Source organism: Prosopis cineraria, unplaced genomic scaffold (genome assembly GCF_029017545.1).
Source record: "Prosopis cineraria cultivar Desert tree isolate PC_DT_omini unplaced genomic scaffold, ASM2901754v1 PC1849, whole genome shotgun sequence".
NCBI lineage: Eukaryota > Viridiplantae > Streptophyta > Magnoliopsida > Fabales > Fabaceae > Prosopis > Prosopis cineraria.
Window position 1 is genome coordinate 494 of NW_026557174.1, and position 19,484 is coordinate 19,977.

At 36.8% G+C, this 19,484-nt stretch overlaps 1 protein-coding gene and 1 pseudogene across 1 annotated transcript; one reads left to right on the top strand and one right to left on the bottom strand.

The window, feature by feature from the left end:
• Positions 1–1,415: 1,415 nt before the first annotated feature.
• LOC129301015 (putative disease resistance protein RGA1) lies at positions 1,416–5,094 on the bottom strand. The gene is made up of 2 exons (XM_054939596.1): positions 3,102–5,094; positions 1,416–1,526 (listed from the first exon to the last, which is right to left on the bottom strand). Exons 1-2 carry the CDS (start codon positions 3,390–3,392, stop codon positions 1,509–1,511), a joined length of 309 nt encoding a protein of 102 aa, XP_054795571.1. The 5' UTR covers positions 3,393–5,094; the 3' UTR covers positions 1,416–1,508.
• Positions 5,095–13,584: 8,490 nt separating this feature from the next.
• Positions 13,585–17,496, top strand: LOC129301016 (uncharacterized; annotated as a pseudogene).
• The last annotated feature ends 1,988 nt before the right edge of the window (positions 17,497–19,484 follow it).

A 19,484-nucleotide genomic window follows, 5' to 3' on the forward strand; every position in this document is an offset into this window, starting at 1 on the left:
TTTTTTTTCATCAAAAACATTAATTTCCTTTGGAACAAAAAGGAAAACAACATGATAATGTAATCTGTTACCTCTGGATTTTCATATGGATGAGATGAAGAATTAGCTAGGATTGGACGCCAATCCACCCTATATAGAAATTTTGGGCCATTCTGAACCTCTTCCTCTTTCACATTTTCTGCTAAAAAGCAGCTGCCTATGGAGACTAAGACGATGTATGCAAATTAAAGACGATGCATACCTTCAGGCAATGACTCCAAATTTTGACATCCCAGAATATCAATAAATCGAAGTGATTGGAGATTGCAGATCCATTCTGGTAAAGCTTTGAGATTTTCACATGAGTAAATACAAAAACCTTGAAGTGAATGGAGGCAATGAAGGTCTTGGAACTCTGTGCTAAAATCCTCGCCATCACTACAACCTTGTAAATCAAAGTTGTCCATGTTCCAGGTACTGAATTCTTCAAGGAAGCAGGCAGATGTTTCATATGATGAAGCACAATTCCTTGACTTGATAAGAATGAAATAGAAAGATTCTTCAGAGAGGTGAGATTTTGCATCCACTTCTCTGGTAAAGCTTCTATGCCCATGTCATCAATGTCTAGATCCTCAAGCATGGATAGAGATGGGCGTAATGATAATTCTTCTTCTTTGGGTGATCGAGCTGTGCTCATATGTAATGTGTCCATCAATGGCTTCATGCTACAGTTGCTCAAATCCAAGCCCTCAACAAGATTTGGAAATGTAGGCACGCAACTCAAGTTTGGGCATTTCTCAATTGATAAATATGAAAGACATAGAAATGGAGGCAATGAATGATGATTCTCATCATCTGTTCTATTATTTACTTCAGCCTTTCTTTGCCATCCTCTCAAATTTTCACACCCAAGAAATTTTAATTTCTCCAAAGATGGGAAGAAGCTAGTTGTACGATGTGAAGCCATTGATGATGAACAATCTTCATAACATATGTACTCTAAAGCTTTCATGTTCCGTATATGAAGAGACTTGAGAGAAACGAGTCCTTCCAACGTTGGCAAGAATTGACAATTCCCACAATCAGATATATTCAAGTCGACAAGATTAGAAAGGGACAAAAGCCAGCCTGAAAACCTCACCCCTGGGTAGCATTTTACTTCCAATTTTTTCAAATTTGAATGAGGACAAAGGTTTTCAAATAATTGCAAGCTATCACTATTTTTCACCACTCCAATATCATCTTTCCAATTGAGAGTCAAAGACTTAAGGTTTTTCTTTCCTTTCAAATTAACATCCTTGGAGTCTACTTCAACATTCCTTACTGAATTGAGCTTCTCAATAACTAGTTCATCTCTGAGCTTGAGTCCTTTTAATTCATTCAATTGAGCATTCTTTCTCTCCTTATCAGCATCATCATCACCACTGTGAAATATGATAAACTTTGCAAAGTTGTTAATCTGCCCAAGCCAATTGGCATCCCATTTCTAAAGGCATAACAGTTTTCAATGTGAAGATGACGCAAGTTGATTAACTTTGTAACAACATCTACAGAAAATTCAAGAGCAACACAACCATTCAACTTCAATGTTTGCAAATTTACTAGGTTGCTTACACTTGGAGGCAAACTCTTCAAATTGGGACAATCAGAAAGATCAAGATACCTTAAATGCTTCATTTTTCTATTGACTTTGGCAAAACTCTCATATCCCAAATTAACAAACTGAGACTGCGCAGATAATTGAACTTCAACAAATTGGATGGACCATCATCTGATACTTCTCGTACCCCAAGCATAGTTCACAATCTACTTGCATCTAATAAGTCTAATGAACAATGGGAAGAGTTATAAGAAAAGTTAACATGCATAGGCCTTGCAACAGATTTTCTCTCCTCATTATCAAAGAAAAAATCAGAGCCACCAACCGATTGTGAGAGATCATGCATCAAATCATGCATTTTAAAACATTGTATTTCACCAGATTCATTCATTTGGACATCTTGAAAGAATGATCTCATTAACAAAATACTAACATATCGTTCACCAACATCTTCTGGATGTTCTTTTTTATCTTGACGTTTAAGGTACCCTTGCGCCATCCATTGTTTAATCAAGTCATTTTTATTATATATCCAATCTTTTGGATACAAAGAACAATAAGCAAAACATTATCTTACTTCACTTGACAAGTGATCATAGCTTAATTTTAGTATTGATATTACTGGCTTATTACTTTCTGATAACATCCAAAAATCATCTTCTAAGATGGCTTCCCAATCAACATCCTCTAATTTCGATTGCAACAAGCTTCCCATGGCTCTTATTGCTAGTGGAATTCCTCCAAATTTGTCCACAATTTTTGGACCAATGGACTCTATGTTGTGGGACAATATTGTGTCCTGCCCAAATGTCAATCTTTTAAGCAAATTCTAAGATTGGTCATTTGTCAGATATTTCAAAGCATATGGGGTTTTTACACCCATGCTTCTTGCTACCATCTGGTCACGAGTAGTCACTATAATCTTACTACCTTTAGCACCACACTTCAAATACTTTTTTAAATCTAACCACTTCTGATGATCCTGATTCCACACATCGTCTAAGATTAACAAATACTTTTGGCCATTCAAATTCTCTTGAAGCTTATTTTGAAGTAGTTCTAACTGCTGGTCATCCACTTTGCTGCCCACGGATAATTCTAATATTTTTTTAACAAGTGTCTTAACATCAAACTCTTCAAAAATACATACCCACATTTGTTTTTTGAAAAAGTTTTTCACTTCAACATCATTGTACACCAATTGAGCAACTGTAGTCTTTCCTAAACCCCCAATGCCAACAATAGCAATGAAAGAAACATTTTCATTGCTATTGGTATTTAACAATAAATCAATTATTTCCTTCTTGCTTTCCTCCCTCCCAATGATATCCTCTTGCATAAAAGAACTAGTTTCCCTCTGATAATTGATCTCATTATGCCTCGTTTCTGCAACTCGCCTAACTAATTTCAACTTAGACACATCTTCAGCAATAGCATTGAATTCATCTCTTATCTTTTTAATGTTATCAGCAACTTTGACACGAAAAGCAATAGGATTTACGGATGAAAAGAAGACATCTACCTTTCCTTTTCCATCTCTTTTGAGCAACAAATCTTCAGTATAGAGTTCATCAAGCAAATCGTCTGCTTTGTAGAGAACTTGTTTGAGCCTCCTTATCCACAGCTTGACAAGCTTGTCGTTCTGCTGCCTTTGCTCAGCATCAACAAGCACAGCTTCAACAGTTCCAACAGTGTCTTGAAGTCTCTGTATCTCACTCTTGACGCCATAAATCCTTGAAATCTCTCTGAAGGCTGATGAACTCAACCTGCCAATGAGATTCACAATTACACCATAAGGAATTTGTTCTGCCATTTTTTCTCAGTGAAAGCAAGCAATTGTAGTCGAATATCTTGAGAGGCCGTGGGAGATATCAGATGATGGAGCTAATTAGCTACGGAGGGTATACTGATAAATAGAGAAAGAGACCATAACTCGTTGACTTCTAAAAGTTAAAATGAATTCCCGCAAGCATCATTTGATTATCAGATATTCATCTGCCGTCTAAAATCAGTCAGTGACAACTATATTAATGCATTACTCTTTTATTTCAATTTTATCCTTTAAATTGGAAAAAAGTATTTTCACAAATCGTCACTCATTTTTATTTAATAAGTAAGGATATGATTAAAAATGTAAGATGGTTTTTAATAAATAAAATAATATAATAATTGTGAACACCGTATTTTGTCCGGACATTTTAAATTTAATAAAATAATAATAATAAATAACTAAAAAATATAAAAATATAAAAATAAAATTTAATCTTTTTTAGGATTATGTTTTAAAAAAAATTTAATTTAATTGATAGGATTTAATTTTATTTTAGATAATTTTTTATTGACTAGGATTTTAATTCTTTTAGTTAAAAAAAAGACAAAAAAATATATATAATAATCCAAAATCTCTCCACTCTCGGTTAGACATAAACAGATCAAAAAGAAAGCAAGAACAGCAGAGAGCACAAAGCAATCTCGCACATACACGAAACACACGAACATAGTCAGCACAAAGGGATGAAGCAACCTGAGCTATAAACGCCGAAAGCACCAAGCACACATGAGCAAAATACAGAAGAAGCAGAAACACAAAAACACAGGTTGCAGAAAAGAGCTTCACAGAAAAAAAACGCAGCAAGCAACCAGAACACATATACATACACTTTTTTGCCAGCAGAAAGAAAAAACAGAGCCAGAGACGTAAAATCAGATATGCACGTTACAGCACACGAAAAGAAAACAGAAAAAGTGCACACGAATACAAAAGGAGACAGAGCAGCGAGCACACACAAAGACAGTAGCAGAAAAAAGCAAAATGCAGCCACCCATGCACGGGAAAGACGCTAGAGAAACATAGCAGAGAAAGAGCAGCAGAAAAGGAGAGAGAGAGGAAGCCAAGAGGGAAAGACTGAGAGTATAAAAGGATGTTCATACTAGGAGAGAGGAGGGGGGACGAAAACGTTGAAAAAGAGAGCAAGAAAAGAAGAAAAAAAACCTGAGGACGGTGACTGGGAAGAGAGGATCGAAGAACATGGAAACAGAGAAAGATAGACCGAAAGACGTGAGAAAGAGGCTGAGGAGGAAGGAACTGACTTGCTGGAGAAAAAGATAGAAGAAACAAGGACAAAAATGCAGAAAATAGAGCACGAAAGAACATAAGAGGAGAGGAAAAGGAGACCGAGGAGAGTTCAAAAAAAAACAGAGACAAGAGAGGAGGTGACGGAGGAGCTTCTTTTTTCTGGAAAAGCTAAGAGGGAGAAGGAGCTGTTCTGGCTGGAGGAAACTGAGAAGGAGAGGACCGAAGGACGTGAAACAGGGACTAAAAGAGAAGGAGCCATTCTGGCAAGCTGAGGAGACGGACGGAGAAGAGAGAGCTCGAAAAAAACAGAGACTGTCATCCATAAGCAGAAAAAATAGAAACCAAGGGAGAAGAAACAGAGACGTCCGAGAAAGAAGGAGGAGAGTTCGAGCTTTCTAAAAAACAAAGAAATCGAGAGAAGGAAGGAAACCAGGAAGAGACGGAGAGACAGAGTTCTTCTGATTCAAACGGTAAATGTTTTGTTATCTATTGTGCAGATTTTGGTCACGTAGTGATTTTCTTTCCCATACTCTCTTATCTAGTTGCCATGAATAATTTAATTTTGACATGATCTTTGTGATGTTTTGACAAAAAAAAAATAAAGTGATTTTAAAAAAAAAGTGGAGAAGAGGGATGGAGAAATTATAAATAAAGTTTTGCTTGCTAGCCTGATATAATTATAGGCATATTCTGATTATAACTTTTCCTCAAACGATATAAAAAAATGTTTTCTGTGGTCATTAAGCTAAATTTTAGAATTGGATTTTAAATATGTTATAGTATGAAAGGGGATATAAATGGGTGGTGTCATGGCTTTGACCCTTGTACCAGCAGAGGCTTTTGTTTGTTTATAACATCCCTTCTTTATTTGTATGCTCATTATGTTGCTAGAAGAGAGTTCCATTTTTAGCTATTTTGAACTTCATAATTGAAATCCAACAAAAAATAAGAGAGTATATATTTGTTTGTTATTTATTTGTCGTAAAGAGTTTTAAGAATTTCTGCAGTCATCTAGAATGATCTCATATCGTATAAATTAATAGGATTTCGCAGGTATAGAGATCCAATTTATATAAAGCACTCAAGGGTTTTAATGACCCACCGTAAAAATTAACTATCTTTTCATAATCTAAAAACAAATTTATGTAAGTTCCATGTAAGATTACGAGAATTTTTGTAGGGACTTAAATTAATCGCATTATCATGTAGGATAATAAGTCCTCACAGATATAGTGACTTTGAATCTTTATAATAAATAAATGATCGTTGTAAATAATCATATAATACACAATTTAAAAAATTAATTAACCTAATTAATGCATTTAAATTATAACCATATTTACCAATTATATCTTTTAATCATGTGAGATTTTTGAATCTCTGTAGACTTCTAAGATAATCGCATTATCGTATAAGTCAATATGGCTCTGCAGATATAACGATTAAGTTTTAAAATATATATATATATATATATAAATTATATATTAAATTAATTAAAGACGTATTTAATTTTAATTCCTTTATCGTGTGAGATTTTAGAATCTCCGTAAATATTTAGGATAATCATATTACCGTATAAGTCAATAAGGCTTTGCAGGTATGTTGATTAAAATTCTTCAAAACATGTATCTACATGCTAAAAAAAAGAAATTATTATTATTAACACTTAAAAATATACATAATATAATAAATAAATTAAATGGCCCAAACTCTTTTATCGTGTGAGATTTTAGAATCTCCCCAGATATTTAGAGCAATTGCATTGCTGTATGAACCAATAAGGTTCTGCAAGTATAGCAGTTAAAATTCTCAATCATAAAACATAAATAATAATAATAATAATAATCTTAAACTCTTTTCTTTCTTTATTCCAAAAATTCAAAAATGGAGAAAATAATTAAAATTAAATTACTTTTTACAATTTAAAACACACATATCAAAATTTCAGAAATTATTTTATTTGTAAAATGGTGAATTATTTCTAATTAATTTCTCTTCAAAAAATATTTTCACCAACAAACTTTTAAGCCCGAACTATGTGGACTTTGATCCCCATCACAGGATACGTAGGCCTCAGAGTCAAATTCTGAGTCAAGTCCGTTCTCCCTCGTAAATAAATAAATATTTCTCACCTAATTCTTATCATTTTTATCAAACACATGAATACAAAAGGGATAATTAAAATAATTATAAAACCATATTAAAAAAAAGCACAACGAACTTCAGGTAACCGTTCTGACGAACGGGTGTTGTGGGGTACCTAACACCTTTCCCACACTCAACCGACTCCCGAACCTATTCTCTATTTTCACAAACCACCCTTATCCTCCATTAATTGGTAGCGACTCCTCGTTCGATCCGGTTCCTGCCGTGAAGGTCGGGACCTCCCCTCGCGCGCCGTCCGCGTCGCATTTTTCTGGGTGTGACAGTTGGCGACTCCACTGGGGAACTTAAAGAGTCAAGCCTATAAGTCTGTTGTGCTCAAAATATAATATGGTTTACCTTTATTATCCCTTTAAATTTATGTGTCCCTTGTTTCTTCCTCCTTTCCCCTTTTCTCTTTCCTTTTGTATTTTATAACATGTTTTTAAGGTAGATAACATGCGGAATAAACCTTAAGATAGATGACTTTTATTTATACATATATTTGTTTCTCTGTTTGATCTGATTAAAAAGTTGAGGGTTGGGTAGTATATGAGAATAAGATAACATGCTTGCATGCTCTTATCACTCACTATACACTTACACAATTTGACACATACATATTTTGGACCCTATACCCGGGTCTGTGAGTACCATAGGTTAGTAGAGGTTAGTAGTGGTTTCCCTGTGGAGTTTTTGAACTCTCGGAGGTTACCATGAATACCTCACCCAAGCCGTTACTTGCCTAATAAATTTGGTCCCTGTAGAGCTTATGTTCTCTGAGGGCTAAAATTATTAAGTAAGGTCTTCACCTTCGGGTGAGGGCATCTTGGGAGCCTTTTAGGAATATACATCCACCCGTGAATTACACATTTCAGACAACAGCTAGTAGCTAACCATTCTAGTGAACACCCGATTATGAACTTAAGTCTCCCTGAATAGGACACAGGATGAGAGTATTGATCTTTTATTTCATCATTGTCATAGCATGTCATCATAAAGTATTCGCATTTATTTTTATAAAAAAAACCACAAATTAAATAATTTCTCTTGTCATTGAGTTATTTCATTTTAAAGTCGAGACTTTAGCCATGTGTCAGTTTTAGCTGCACATAGGCTAATTAATCCCTTTCTCCCTACGGGGCAATAAGCACATTGAGGAGAGAAGGGATTTTCTCCTTGCATATCTATCACCAAAATCATTTTTTTATTTTTTTATTTTTTTTCTCTTTTCTCAAAAATAAAATTGTAAGGCTAAACCTTTCAACATTAATCATGTAGGGGATTTAAGCCTCTCGTCAATTAATTATTTACTCCATCTCCCTATGATGCAATAAGTATCTGGAGGAGAGGGTTTTCAAAAAAAAAGGAGCCAAATAGCTTGCTAAAATTATGAGAATTGTATATTATTAACTTTTGTTTTGATTAACAGGAATCGTGAGTTATCCAGAATCTTTGTGAAATTGGCATAAGGGATAAATGGCACTCAAAGGTAGTACAAATCTAAGTCACACTGGAAAGTTATATCAAGGAAAAGGGATCAAATTATTTGTAAAAGTTGAGCCGCTGGAAACCTTAATTGAGTTGAGCCATCATATCAAAGGGAGGATTATGCAAGATTTTAAAAGGAAATATGGAAATATCTTGGATCTTCTGTCAGTCACAATACACAATGATGCAATAATGGAATTAAGCCAATATTGGGATGCCTCGTTAAGATGTTTCACATTTCAAGACTTCCAAATGGCCCCGACTTCGGAAGAATATGGAGAAATTTTGAGAATGCCCCTTAAGGAGAACATGGTAGTATATCTTTATCCTGGGTATTTACCATCTTGAGGCACGATAGCGAAAATTTTGGAAATTCCTAAGGAAAAAGTACGAATGGTTTGCCCAGGACAAACAGAGGGAATCTTAAGAGTTGATGTAGAAGCCCACCTGAAAGTTTTAGCAGAAAAAGAGGCTTGGGTTACGTTTTGCAGAGTCTTTGCCTTATGCATATATGGAATAATCTTGTTTCCATCATCAATTGGCATAATTGATTTAGGAGCCATTAGTGTATTCCAAATGGTGGAGTACCATAATGTGAATCCGGTACCAGCAATCTAGGCAGAAACGTACTTGACCTTAACTCAATGTCATAATAAAAGGAAATGAAAGGTCAATTGTTGTATTGCGTTACTGGATTTATGGATGCTTGGCCACCTTTATGGAAAGACGCTTCCTTTCAGAAAGAAGAACGACTCAAACAGTAATCCACTCATGTCTTTTAAGGGTCAATTCGTGATTGACGGAATGAGCTACATGGATTGGAAAAGAACCTTTTCAGAACTTAAAGAAAGTTCCATCTTATGGAAACTAGACTGGTGGTGGAAAGAGGAGGTTATTTACCATTGTGGTGACTTTCCGAATGTGCCTTTAATGGGACCCAGAGGGTGTATCAACTATAACCCTTCCTTAGCGTTAAGGCAACTGGCCTATAAGCAAAATGTTCCTTCTAAGAAAGAGGTGCAGGAGTTATACTTTCTACATAAGGAGGATGGGACAAAGTTATCAAACCAGAATGTCAAAGAAGCATGGCAAAAGATAGGGTACAAAGGGAAGATTGAGCTAGGGATACATGTAGTAAACTCAAGTCCAGAATATACTACTTGGCTGAAGAGTATGATTCAAGGAGAAAATCCTTTATTCCATTCTCAAAATCCCTTATTAGGCAATGACTTGGAAGAGATTAATGGGCAACTGGTTGAATGCTTGAAGATGAAGGAAAATGAGTTACAAGAGCTTGTTAGCTCAAAGTCCAAGAATAAGGAAGAATTGGAAAAATACCAAAATGAATGCATTGAGTTACGGAGGAAGCTAGCAAATGAAAGAGAAGGGCATAACCTTGAAGAAACACCTGAGACTAAGAAATTGAAAAAGGAAAATGCCAAACTGAAAAGGGAAGTGCAAACTAGTGACAACAAAGTTCAAAGTACTAAAGCAAGACTTGTCAAAATAGTCAGGGAAAATGATGCATTAAGAAGGAATTACAAGACATCAGGCCTATCGAGGAGATGCAGCAAGAAATCAATACGCTCACAAGACAATTGGAAAGGAAGGTGAATGAACTAGCCAGGGTAAGAGGAAGTGCAGCTGAGACAGCACAGAACTTTGTTCAGAGGCTTAATCAACAAAATGAAGTCTTAGAAGAGTGGAGATCACTTTGCCTTGATCAAACAGAAGAAACTAAAGAGTGGATGCTAAAATGGAGGCAGATAATTGATTTGGCTAATGATAAATTCTAGAATTTGCAAGAGCATTTAAGCAAGCTAAAGGCATGGTTCTCCCTGGAGGAAGTCCATTAGAGATTGTTGAATTCTTCCATTTGTGCAATGAAATTGTAAAAGAACTCAATAGCGTGACAAAGTTCTAAATCTGTATTAACATTTGAATCATTGTATGAGGATCTATATGACGCTTTGTGGTTGTGAAATTGTTGATTGATTTGTACTACCATCGTTTGCTTAAAACCTTGAATTTTGATAGGATCTAATATCCTTCTAATTCAACGATCAACTTTAAATTCCCTGTGAACTAATAAATTTCTGGAGGAATTTAAAGGGTGCCAGTGTCGTGAAACTCTTATGTCTACACAATGCTAGATATCTTACGAAACAAACGTAAAGGTAAAACTTATTAAAATTAATTATTATGTTATACAGGTAAGCCAACATTGCACTTCGAAAAAAAACTCAGCTGACCAGATTCCCGCCACTCGAACATATAACACACGATCGCGTAGTCGTGCAATGGAAAATTCAAACGTGAATGAGTCAGCAGCCTTAAATGATCGGATATCTGCAGTGGAGTTTAAAATGGCTGAAATAAGTGACATGATGAAATTGCTGACAGAGGCTCTAAAAGGAAGGAGTGATGATAACCCACCACAGAATGCCGTAGCAGATGAGAACGCAGCTAATAAAACAATTGAGCCAAACAGAGGATTATATCCTAAGGTACCTACGCCAGAGAAACAAGATTCTGGGATAGGGGCCATTAATATACCGGATGGTCCTGGGGAAGATCATGCCTACATGTTCCAAATCCCATAAGTGCTACATAAAGAGAAGGAATTGAAAGAAGAACTTGGAGAGATGAAAGATCAATTGAAGGCTCTTTAAGGATCGAACACGTAGGGTTCCTTAGACTTGAAAGAATTATGTTTGACCCCAGAAATTGATGTTCCCAAGAAATTCAAGATGCCAAACTTCGATAAATATGATGGCACAAGTAACCCAATTTATTATTTGAGGGCCTATTGCACAAAGATGTCTATATGGTCACAAGATGAGAAGTTTCTGATAAACTTCTTTCCCGAAAGCTTAACTGGAGCCGCATTGACTTGGTACATGCAACTAGACCAAACCAAGATTAAAAGATGGAAAGGCCTTGTGGATGTTTTCATGAGACAATACAAGTTCAATCTTGATACTGCTCCGACCAGAGAACAATTGAAAGCAATGACCAAGAAATCATCAGAATCATTCAAAGAATATGCTCAAGGATGGAGAATAGTGGCTTCGCAAGTGTAACCTCCAATGGTTAATTCTGAACTTTGCTCGTACTTCATCCGTGCATTGCCTAAGCCATTTTACCAATACATGATAGGAACACATGTCACTGATTTTGCTGATTTAATGGTAATTAGAGAAAGGATTGACATAGACATACGAGAGGGGAAGATAGCCACTTCTCAAGCTAAAAGTAATTCACGAAAGAACTATGACCAAAAAAGGAAAGAAGGGAATGTGAACTATATTCAACCCGTAAGACAAGCAGCTACCAGTTCTCAAGTCCCTTATCAAATAGAGGGAAGGAATCAAAGGCAGCAACAATTTGGATTCAGGTCTAACAATCATAGGCAGGACGCAGAGAGGAGAAATATCCAATCCAGGGATAGTTCCCCATGGCCCAATTTTAGATTAACAAATGCTGAATTGTACCACAAACTTCTGACAGCCCAATTATTAGGTCCACGACCTTATAAGCCTCTTGGTCCGCCTTACCCAGCGTGGTATAATCCAAATGGTATTTGTGAGTACCACATGAGTGCACCTAGACACTCAATAGAAGACTATGTGACGTTTAAAAGGAATGTGCTAGACCTGGTTGACTCTAATCATATCCAGCTCAAAGAAGAGGAAAGCTCTACCATTACCACTAATCCACTTTCAAATCACGAAAGATGAGTCAATGCTATTGAAGAAGAGGATGCAGGTTTCAAAAGCTCTACAAGGATCGAGATGCCTATGAATGAGCTTTATGCTCACTTAAAGGAGTATGGCTATATGCGAGAAATGCTCCTCATAGATAATATCAATGATCAAATGCCTGGATACTGTGAATATCATCAGGAGAAAATGGGCCATGACATAGAAAGTTGTGAAGAGTTTAAAGAAGCTGTTAGAAAAATGATGGTGTTAGGGATTGTATTTGTAAAGAAGGGAGACACTAAAGTGTGCATGGTAGAGAAAAAGTTTATTAAGCTTGTCATTAATTCAAGCCCAAAAGAGCAAGTGCAGGCAGTCTCTTTTGTGATCAACAAAGCCTCTGTAGATCTTGCACCTCACGCAAGACAACCAACATTAACTATAAGCACGCCTCATCCCTTTTCCTACAAAAGTGATCGAGCAGTCCCATGGAGATATCAAAGCATTGTGGCAAACCACAAAAACCCAACGTTGGTTGCCGGGACAAGTAATGAAATAGCAAATACAGGGGGTGTTACTCGAAGTGAAAAACCATACTTACCATCTTACATTAGGAAAATGATAAGAGAGAAAAATGCAAGTGTTGACAGGCCAGAGGAAGATAATTTTAAAGAAATGGAAAAATTAGAAGATGAGTTTTTATCAATTATGAAGCAAAGTGATTACAGCATTGTGGATCAATTGAAGAAAACTCCAGTGCGTATCTCAATACTTTTTTTGATTTTGAATTCCGAAACGCATCGCCAAGCATTGCAAGAAGTGTTGAATCAAGCTTTTGTGCAGCCTAATATAACCCCTGAGAAGTTGGCAAGTGTAATGAATGTTGTAAAAGCCTCCTCTACCATTTCCTTTCTGGAAGAGAAGTTACAGAAACTGCTATCCACCAAACCAAGGCTTTGCACATCACTTTGAAATGTGAAGGGTTCATAATTGCAAGAGTATTAATTAACGGAGGATCAGCGTTAAATGTCTTGCCACTCTCTACGTTTGAATCATTATCACTAGAAGCTTCAAGTGTATATAAAAGCAATATTGTGGTAAGAGCATTTGATGGATCAAGACGGGAAGTATTAGGATTCGTTTATCTCTCCCTGTAGATAGGGCCAAGCAGGTTTAAGGTGGATTTCCAACTCATGAACATAGACCCAAGCTACACAATGCTGCTAGGAAGGCTATGGATTCATTCTGCTAGGGCTGTTCCTTCTACCTTACATCAAAAAGTTAAAATCATCAGTGATGGGGGAATTATAGCAGTTAAAGGAGAGGAGGAAATCATGGTGAGCAAACCAAGCTCACTCCCTTATATTGAGGTTGCAGAGAAGGATCATAGAGTTTCCTTTCAAAGTTTTGAGGTTAAGGGTATTTGTGACAGTACTCACAACAGCAATTCCATTGTGGCTAAAATCATGACGAAGAGTGGGTTTATGCCAGGGAAAGGTTTAGGCTCTCATTTACAAGGAATTACGTGTCCAATTAAGGTTTTGGATAATTGTAATCGCCAAGGGTTAGGGTATTAGCCTACCCTAGAAGACCAGATGAAAGACAAAGCAAGTTTGGCGAAAGGCAAAAAGACTAGTAAATTGGAGATTCCACACATCAAAGAATCCTTCCCAGGTCCATCTGAGGTGATATATGAACCAACTGTCTCAGTGATCTCTTCTAATGAAGATATAGCATATGGAACAAGTGCCTCAATTGCAGTCGATGATTCCAACACAGTTCTGGCGAATTGGGAGTTTGAAGAGGCCAATGATGTCATTAGCTTAGAGTAATTGTTTCAATTATGTTGTTCTTATTTTGTTATCCACTTTTCGAGCCCAGGTTTAGGTAATGGATCTTGAGTATTCTCTAATGCAAACTTTTGATACACATAATTCATGAAAATGAATTTTAGTTGCATTCATGTCTATTTCTTTATTCCACCCTATGTACTTCAATACATTTTTCTCCATTTCATCCCTGTTCCTTATTTTATCTCATTTCACATTCATTGTCTAGGGATTTTGTTTCTTCTAGTTCCATCTCTCACCCAGAGGTTAATAAACCCTATGAAGATGATCCACTCGTTGCCACTGATATGCATGATTGTGAGTCTGATGATGAGGACGTAATCCAAACTTTTCCTAAGATGCTTGAATTAAGTGATAAAGGAATATGCCCACATGAAGAAGTGATTGAGATGGTTAATATGGGAACCGAGAAGGATCAAAGAATGCTCAAAATAGTAGATAATCCTGAAAGGGAACAAATGATTGAGTTGTTCAAAGAATACATAGATGTGTTTGTATGGTCTTATAAAGATATGCCCGGGCTAGACCCAAGCATTGCTTCTCATAAAATACAATTACTTCCCAAGGTTGAGCCTAAGAAACAGAAGTTAAGAAGGATGAATACGGGGGTATCCTTGCAAATAAAAGAAGAAGTAATAAAGCAGTTAGAAGCAGGATTTTTGGAGGTAGTGACTTACCCACAATGGGTGGCAAATATTATTCCTGTTCCTAAAAAAGATGGTCGGATTTGAATGTGTGTTGATTATCGTAATTTAAATAATGCGAGCCCAAAAGATGATTTTCTATTACCCCACATTGATGTATTAGTTGATAATACTGCTCGAAGCTATTGCTATTCCTTTATGGATGGTTATTCAGGGTACAATCAAATCCCTATGCATGAAAGCAATAAAGAGAAAACAACCTTTACAACCCAATAGGGAACTTATTGTTATCAAGTGATGTCTTTTGGTTTGAAAAATGCTGGGGTGACTTATCAACGAGCTATGGTAGCACTATTTCATGACATGATGCATAAAGAAATTGAAGTATATGTAGATGATATGGTCGCTAAATCAGCAGAGAATGAGAGTCATGTTGGAGTCCTTAGAAAGCTATTTGGGAGATTACACGAATATCGGCTAAGATTGAATCCTAACAAATGCATCTTTGAAGCTCTTTCTGGGAAGTTATTGGGATTCATTGTGAGTCGTAAAGGGATAGAAGTAGATCCACATAAAGTGAGGGCAATTCAAGAAATGCCATCTCCCCAAACAGAGAAAGAAGTTAGAAGTTTCTTGGGACGATTGAATTACATTGCTAGATTCATCGCCAATCTAACAGCTACTTGCGAACTAATGTTTAAGCTGTTAAAGAAAAATTGCAAGGAGACATGGGATGATGATTGTCAAAAGGCATTTGATAAAATTAAAGATTATTTATTAAATCCCCCAATTTTGGTCCCTCCATCACCAGATCGTCCACTAATCCTTTACTTGGCGACTTTACCTCGCTCAATGGGAGCAATGCTAGGTCAACATGATGATTTTGGAAAGAAGGAAAGAGCAATTTATTTCTTGAGCAAGAAGTTTAACGAGTGTGAAGGTCGTTATCCAATGATTGAGCGAACATGTTGTGGACTAGTATGGGCAACTAGAAGGCTAAGGCAATACATGCTTTACTACACTACCTGGCTAATCTCGCTAGTGGACCCACTCAAGTACATCTTTGAGAGCCCGCACATTGCAGGTAGAGTACTAAAATGGCAAGTTGTACTATCTCAATATGATATAAAGCATGTGATGCAAAAGTCAGTCAAAGGTAGTGCGATAGCAGATCACTTGGTCGATAATCCTTTAAAGGATGACCAGCCATTAGATTTTCAATTTCCTGATGAAGGCATATGCACTACAGAAGAAGGTTGTGATGAGGAAAATGATGAAGAGCAAGAATGGGAAATGTATTTTGATGGAGCCGCCAACATGCATGGAAATGGTGTAGGAGCGGTAATCGTTTCACCGGAAGGAAAACAATTTCCAGTGGCCATCAAATTAGAATTTGATTGTACTAATAATATAGCAGAATATGAAGCTTGTGTTAATGGTCTTCAAGCAGCTATTACCCTTGGTATATAGTGTTTGAAAGTGTTTGGTGATTCAGCTCTCATTATTCATCAAGTAACAGGAGAATGGAGGACAAAGGATGCAAAATTGATTCCCTATCAAGAACTCTTAACAAATTTTATTAAGCAATTTGAGGTTTTTAGCTTTCATCACTTGACTCGAGATAAAAATCATTTCGCTGATGCTTTAGCCACTTTAGCAGCAATGATCCAACTTGATTGTGGAGTCCATGTCCAACCCATTCAAGTAGAAGCTAGAAGCTTTCCAGCATACTGTCTAAATGTTGAAGAAGATCAAGAAGAATATCCTTGTTCCAGGATATTACGGACTATATCACTAAGAGATCATACCCAACTGGAATGACTGAGAATGAAAAGAAAACCCTTCGTCGTTTGGCTATGACATTCTTTATCAGTAAAGATGTTCTGTACAAGAGGGGTTATGATGGTACCTTACTTCGCTGTGTGAGTTTGGAAGAAGCAAAGAAAATCATGGTTGAGGTACACAAGGGTATATGTGGCATGCATGCGAATGGTCACACTATAGCCAAACAGATTCAAAGGTGTGGCTACTTCTGGTTAATAATAGAGAAAGATTGCTTTGAGTATGTCAAAAAATGCCACAAATGTCAGATCTATGCTAATAAGATAAATGCTCCTCCAATCCCATTACATAATATGGTATCACCCTGGCCATTCTCAATGTAGGGAATTGACATTATTGGTCCAATTAACCCAAAAGCTTCGAATAGACATTGCTTCATCCTTGTTGCGATTGACTATTTCACAAAATGGGTAGAAGCAACTTCATTTGCTAACATCACGCAAAAGACGTTCCTTAAATTTATGAAGACAAATATTTTGTGCCGATATGGGATTCCTGAAAGGATCATTACTGATAATGGTCCCAATCTCAATGGAACAGAAGTCAGAAACTTTTGCGAGAAGTTCCAAATCAAGCATCATAATTCGGCCCCATATAGACCTCAAATGAATGGAGCAATTGAAGTAGCTAATAAAAATATTAAGAAGATTATTGGAAAAATGACAGTAACTTATAAGGATTGGCATGAGATGCTTCCCTATGCTTTACATGGTTATTGTACTACTGTACGCACATCCATAGGGGTAACCCATACTCCGTTGTTTATGGAATGGAAGCTGTCACACCCATTGAGATGGAAATACCATCCTTGAGAGTATTGGCAGAGGTAGATTTAGAAGAAAATGAATGGGTACGAACTTGATTTGAGCAACTTAACATGATTGAAGAGAAAAGGCTCACTGCAATGTGTCGTGGACAATTGTACCAAAAGAGAATGGCAAGAGCTTTTGATAAAAAACTTCACCCACGGGAATTCAGTGCTGGTGATCTTGTGCTCAAGAAAATATTGCCTAACCAAGAAGATAACAGAGGCAAATGGGCTCCAACCTATGAGGGACCTTATGTTGTTAAACATGCCTTTTCTGGAGGAGCACTGATCCTAGCTGACATGGACGGTCAAGAGTTAACAAAGCCTATTAATGCAGATGCTGTCAAGCATTACTTTGCTTAAACAAAAACAAAAAGAAAGAAGAGCTTGTTAGGTTGAAAACCTGTAAAGGCAACCTAGGCAAAAGTTAGAGCCAATAGAAAATGAAAAAGAAGGAATAGCTCGTTAGGTTAAAAACCTGTGAAGGCAATCTAAGCAAAAGTTAGAGTGAAGAACAAGCAAAGCAATGATAAGAAGAAGAAGAGTTCACTAAGACAAAAGGATGTCTTAGGAGAAGAAAGGAAGGCATAAGAAGTTAAGTATCTATGTTTGGGAAAGTTGACTCCATTGTCCCTCATACTATGCATATCAATGGCAGCTCAGTGAAGCGCTTGTTGGGGTTTTGAAAAGCCAAAGGAGAGAAATGTGATTAAGCAGATCCATATATCCCATTTGCGCTTAGGCCATTTGTACTCATAAACCAAGATATTCCCATTCCTCTATGAATTTTGGCATTAGAGAATGAATTTTCCACCCTGCTCCTTTGAGACCATCTTTCTCCTCTTTTCATGTTATCATATTCGAATTCATATCCCATATATTACAACAAGTTCACATTCAAGGAACAATATTTATTGATACATTTACTTGACGTAAAATGTTGGTATCTTTATTCTTACTTTTGGCCCTTAAGGTATCAAGATCATCGCATAGGTATAAAATAATAATGAGAGCATGTGTGCTATCAGTGTTTGGTCATAATAGTTGATTTCATTAACTTGAAGGCAAGATCAAGTGACGAGAATTTGGTCATTGGAATTTTTTAAAGAGGGGCAACGGCATACTGTGATACTACACCTATTAATGAATAAAGGTTAAATAATAGACCTGGAGGTATTACCTTGTATTCAAAATGGTTTATTCAATATGCACGAAAATTTTCAAAAAGGAATATATTAAGATAGTTGTCAATATCAAGCCTTCCAATAAAAAATTTTTTTACAATACATTTGCATTATCCACGCATTTGCATTGGGGCAAATGGGCGCATCTTACCCTTTGCATTTATTGCCAAAAAAAGAAGAAAGAAGTCTCTTAAATTGAGACAAACAAAGGTTCCAACCTTTTTACATTGCAAATCATCCATCCATGGTATGTTGTATATATTTTTTAGCACTTATGAAAATCATGGCGCATTGCCACATTGAGTTCCTCGTCATAGAAACATGCCTCATTTGGATTGGGGCAAAGAAAAAGTTGAAAAAAAAAACAACTTGAGAAAGTAAGAGAAGAAATAACAAACCTCACCTGTGAATTTCTCATATTTTCCACGTGAGATACAACCTCCCCAAATCCCTGTCACGACAGGCACCCCAAAGCCCAGTACCGACTGGCACAATTCTTTTAAAGCCCTGTTACGGCAGGCACCCCAAAGCCCAGTACCGGCTGGCATGATTCTTTAAAGCCCTATAATGGTAGGCACCTTAAAGCCCTGTTATGGCAGGCACCCCAAAGCCCAGTACCGGCTGGCATGATTCTTTAAAGCCCTGTAACGGCAGGCACCTCAAAGCCCTATTACGGCAGGCACCCCAAAGCCCAGTACCGGCTGGCACAATTCTTTAAAAGCCTTGTAACGGTAGGCACCCTTAAAGCCCTGTCACGGTAGGCACCCCAAATCCCAGTACCGGCTAGTACAATTCTTTTAAAGCCTTGTTACAGCAGGCACCCCAAAGCCCGGTACCGGCTGGCATGATTCTTTAAAGCCCTGTAACGGCAGGCACCTCAAAGCCCTGTTACGAAAGGCACCCCAAAGCCCAGTACCGGCTGGCACAATTCTTTAAAAGCCTTGTCACGGCAGGCACCCTCCAAGCCTTGTAAGGCAAGCATCCACCAGGTCCTTTGGAACATAGGCAATTCATCTCCATTGAGGTTGTGTTATGTTTAGTTCCTAAATCACATTTCGTTTTAAACCCTTTTTTTATTTTGTTTTTTTTATTTTGTTTGTTTTTGTTTTATTTAGTTATAGGTACTTAAGAGTCTTGCCCTTCTAAACAAAATACATGTTTCTCTCT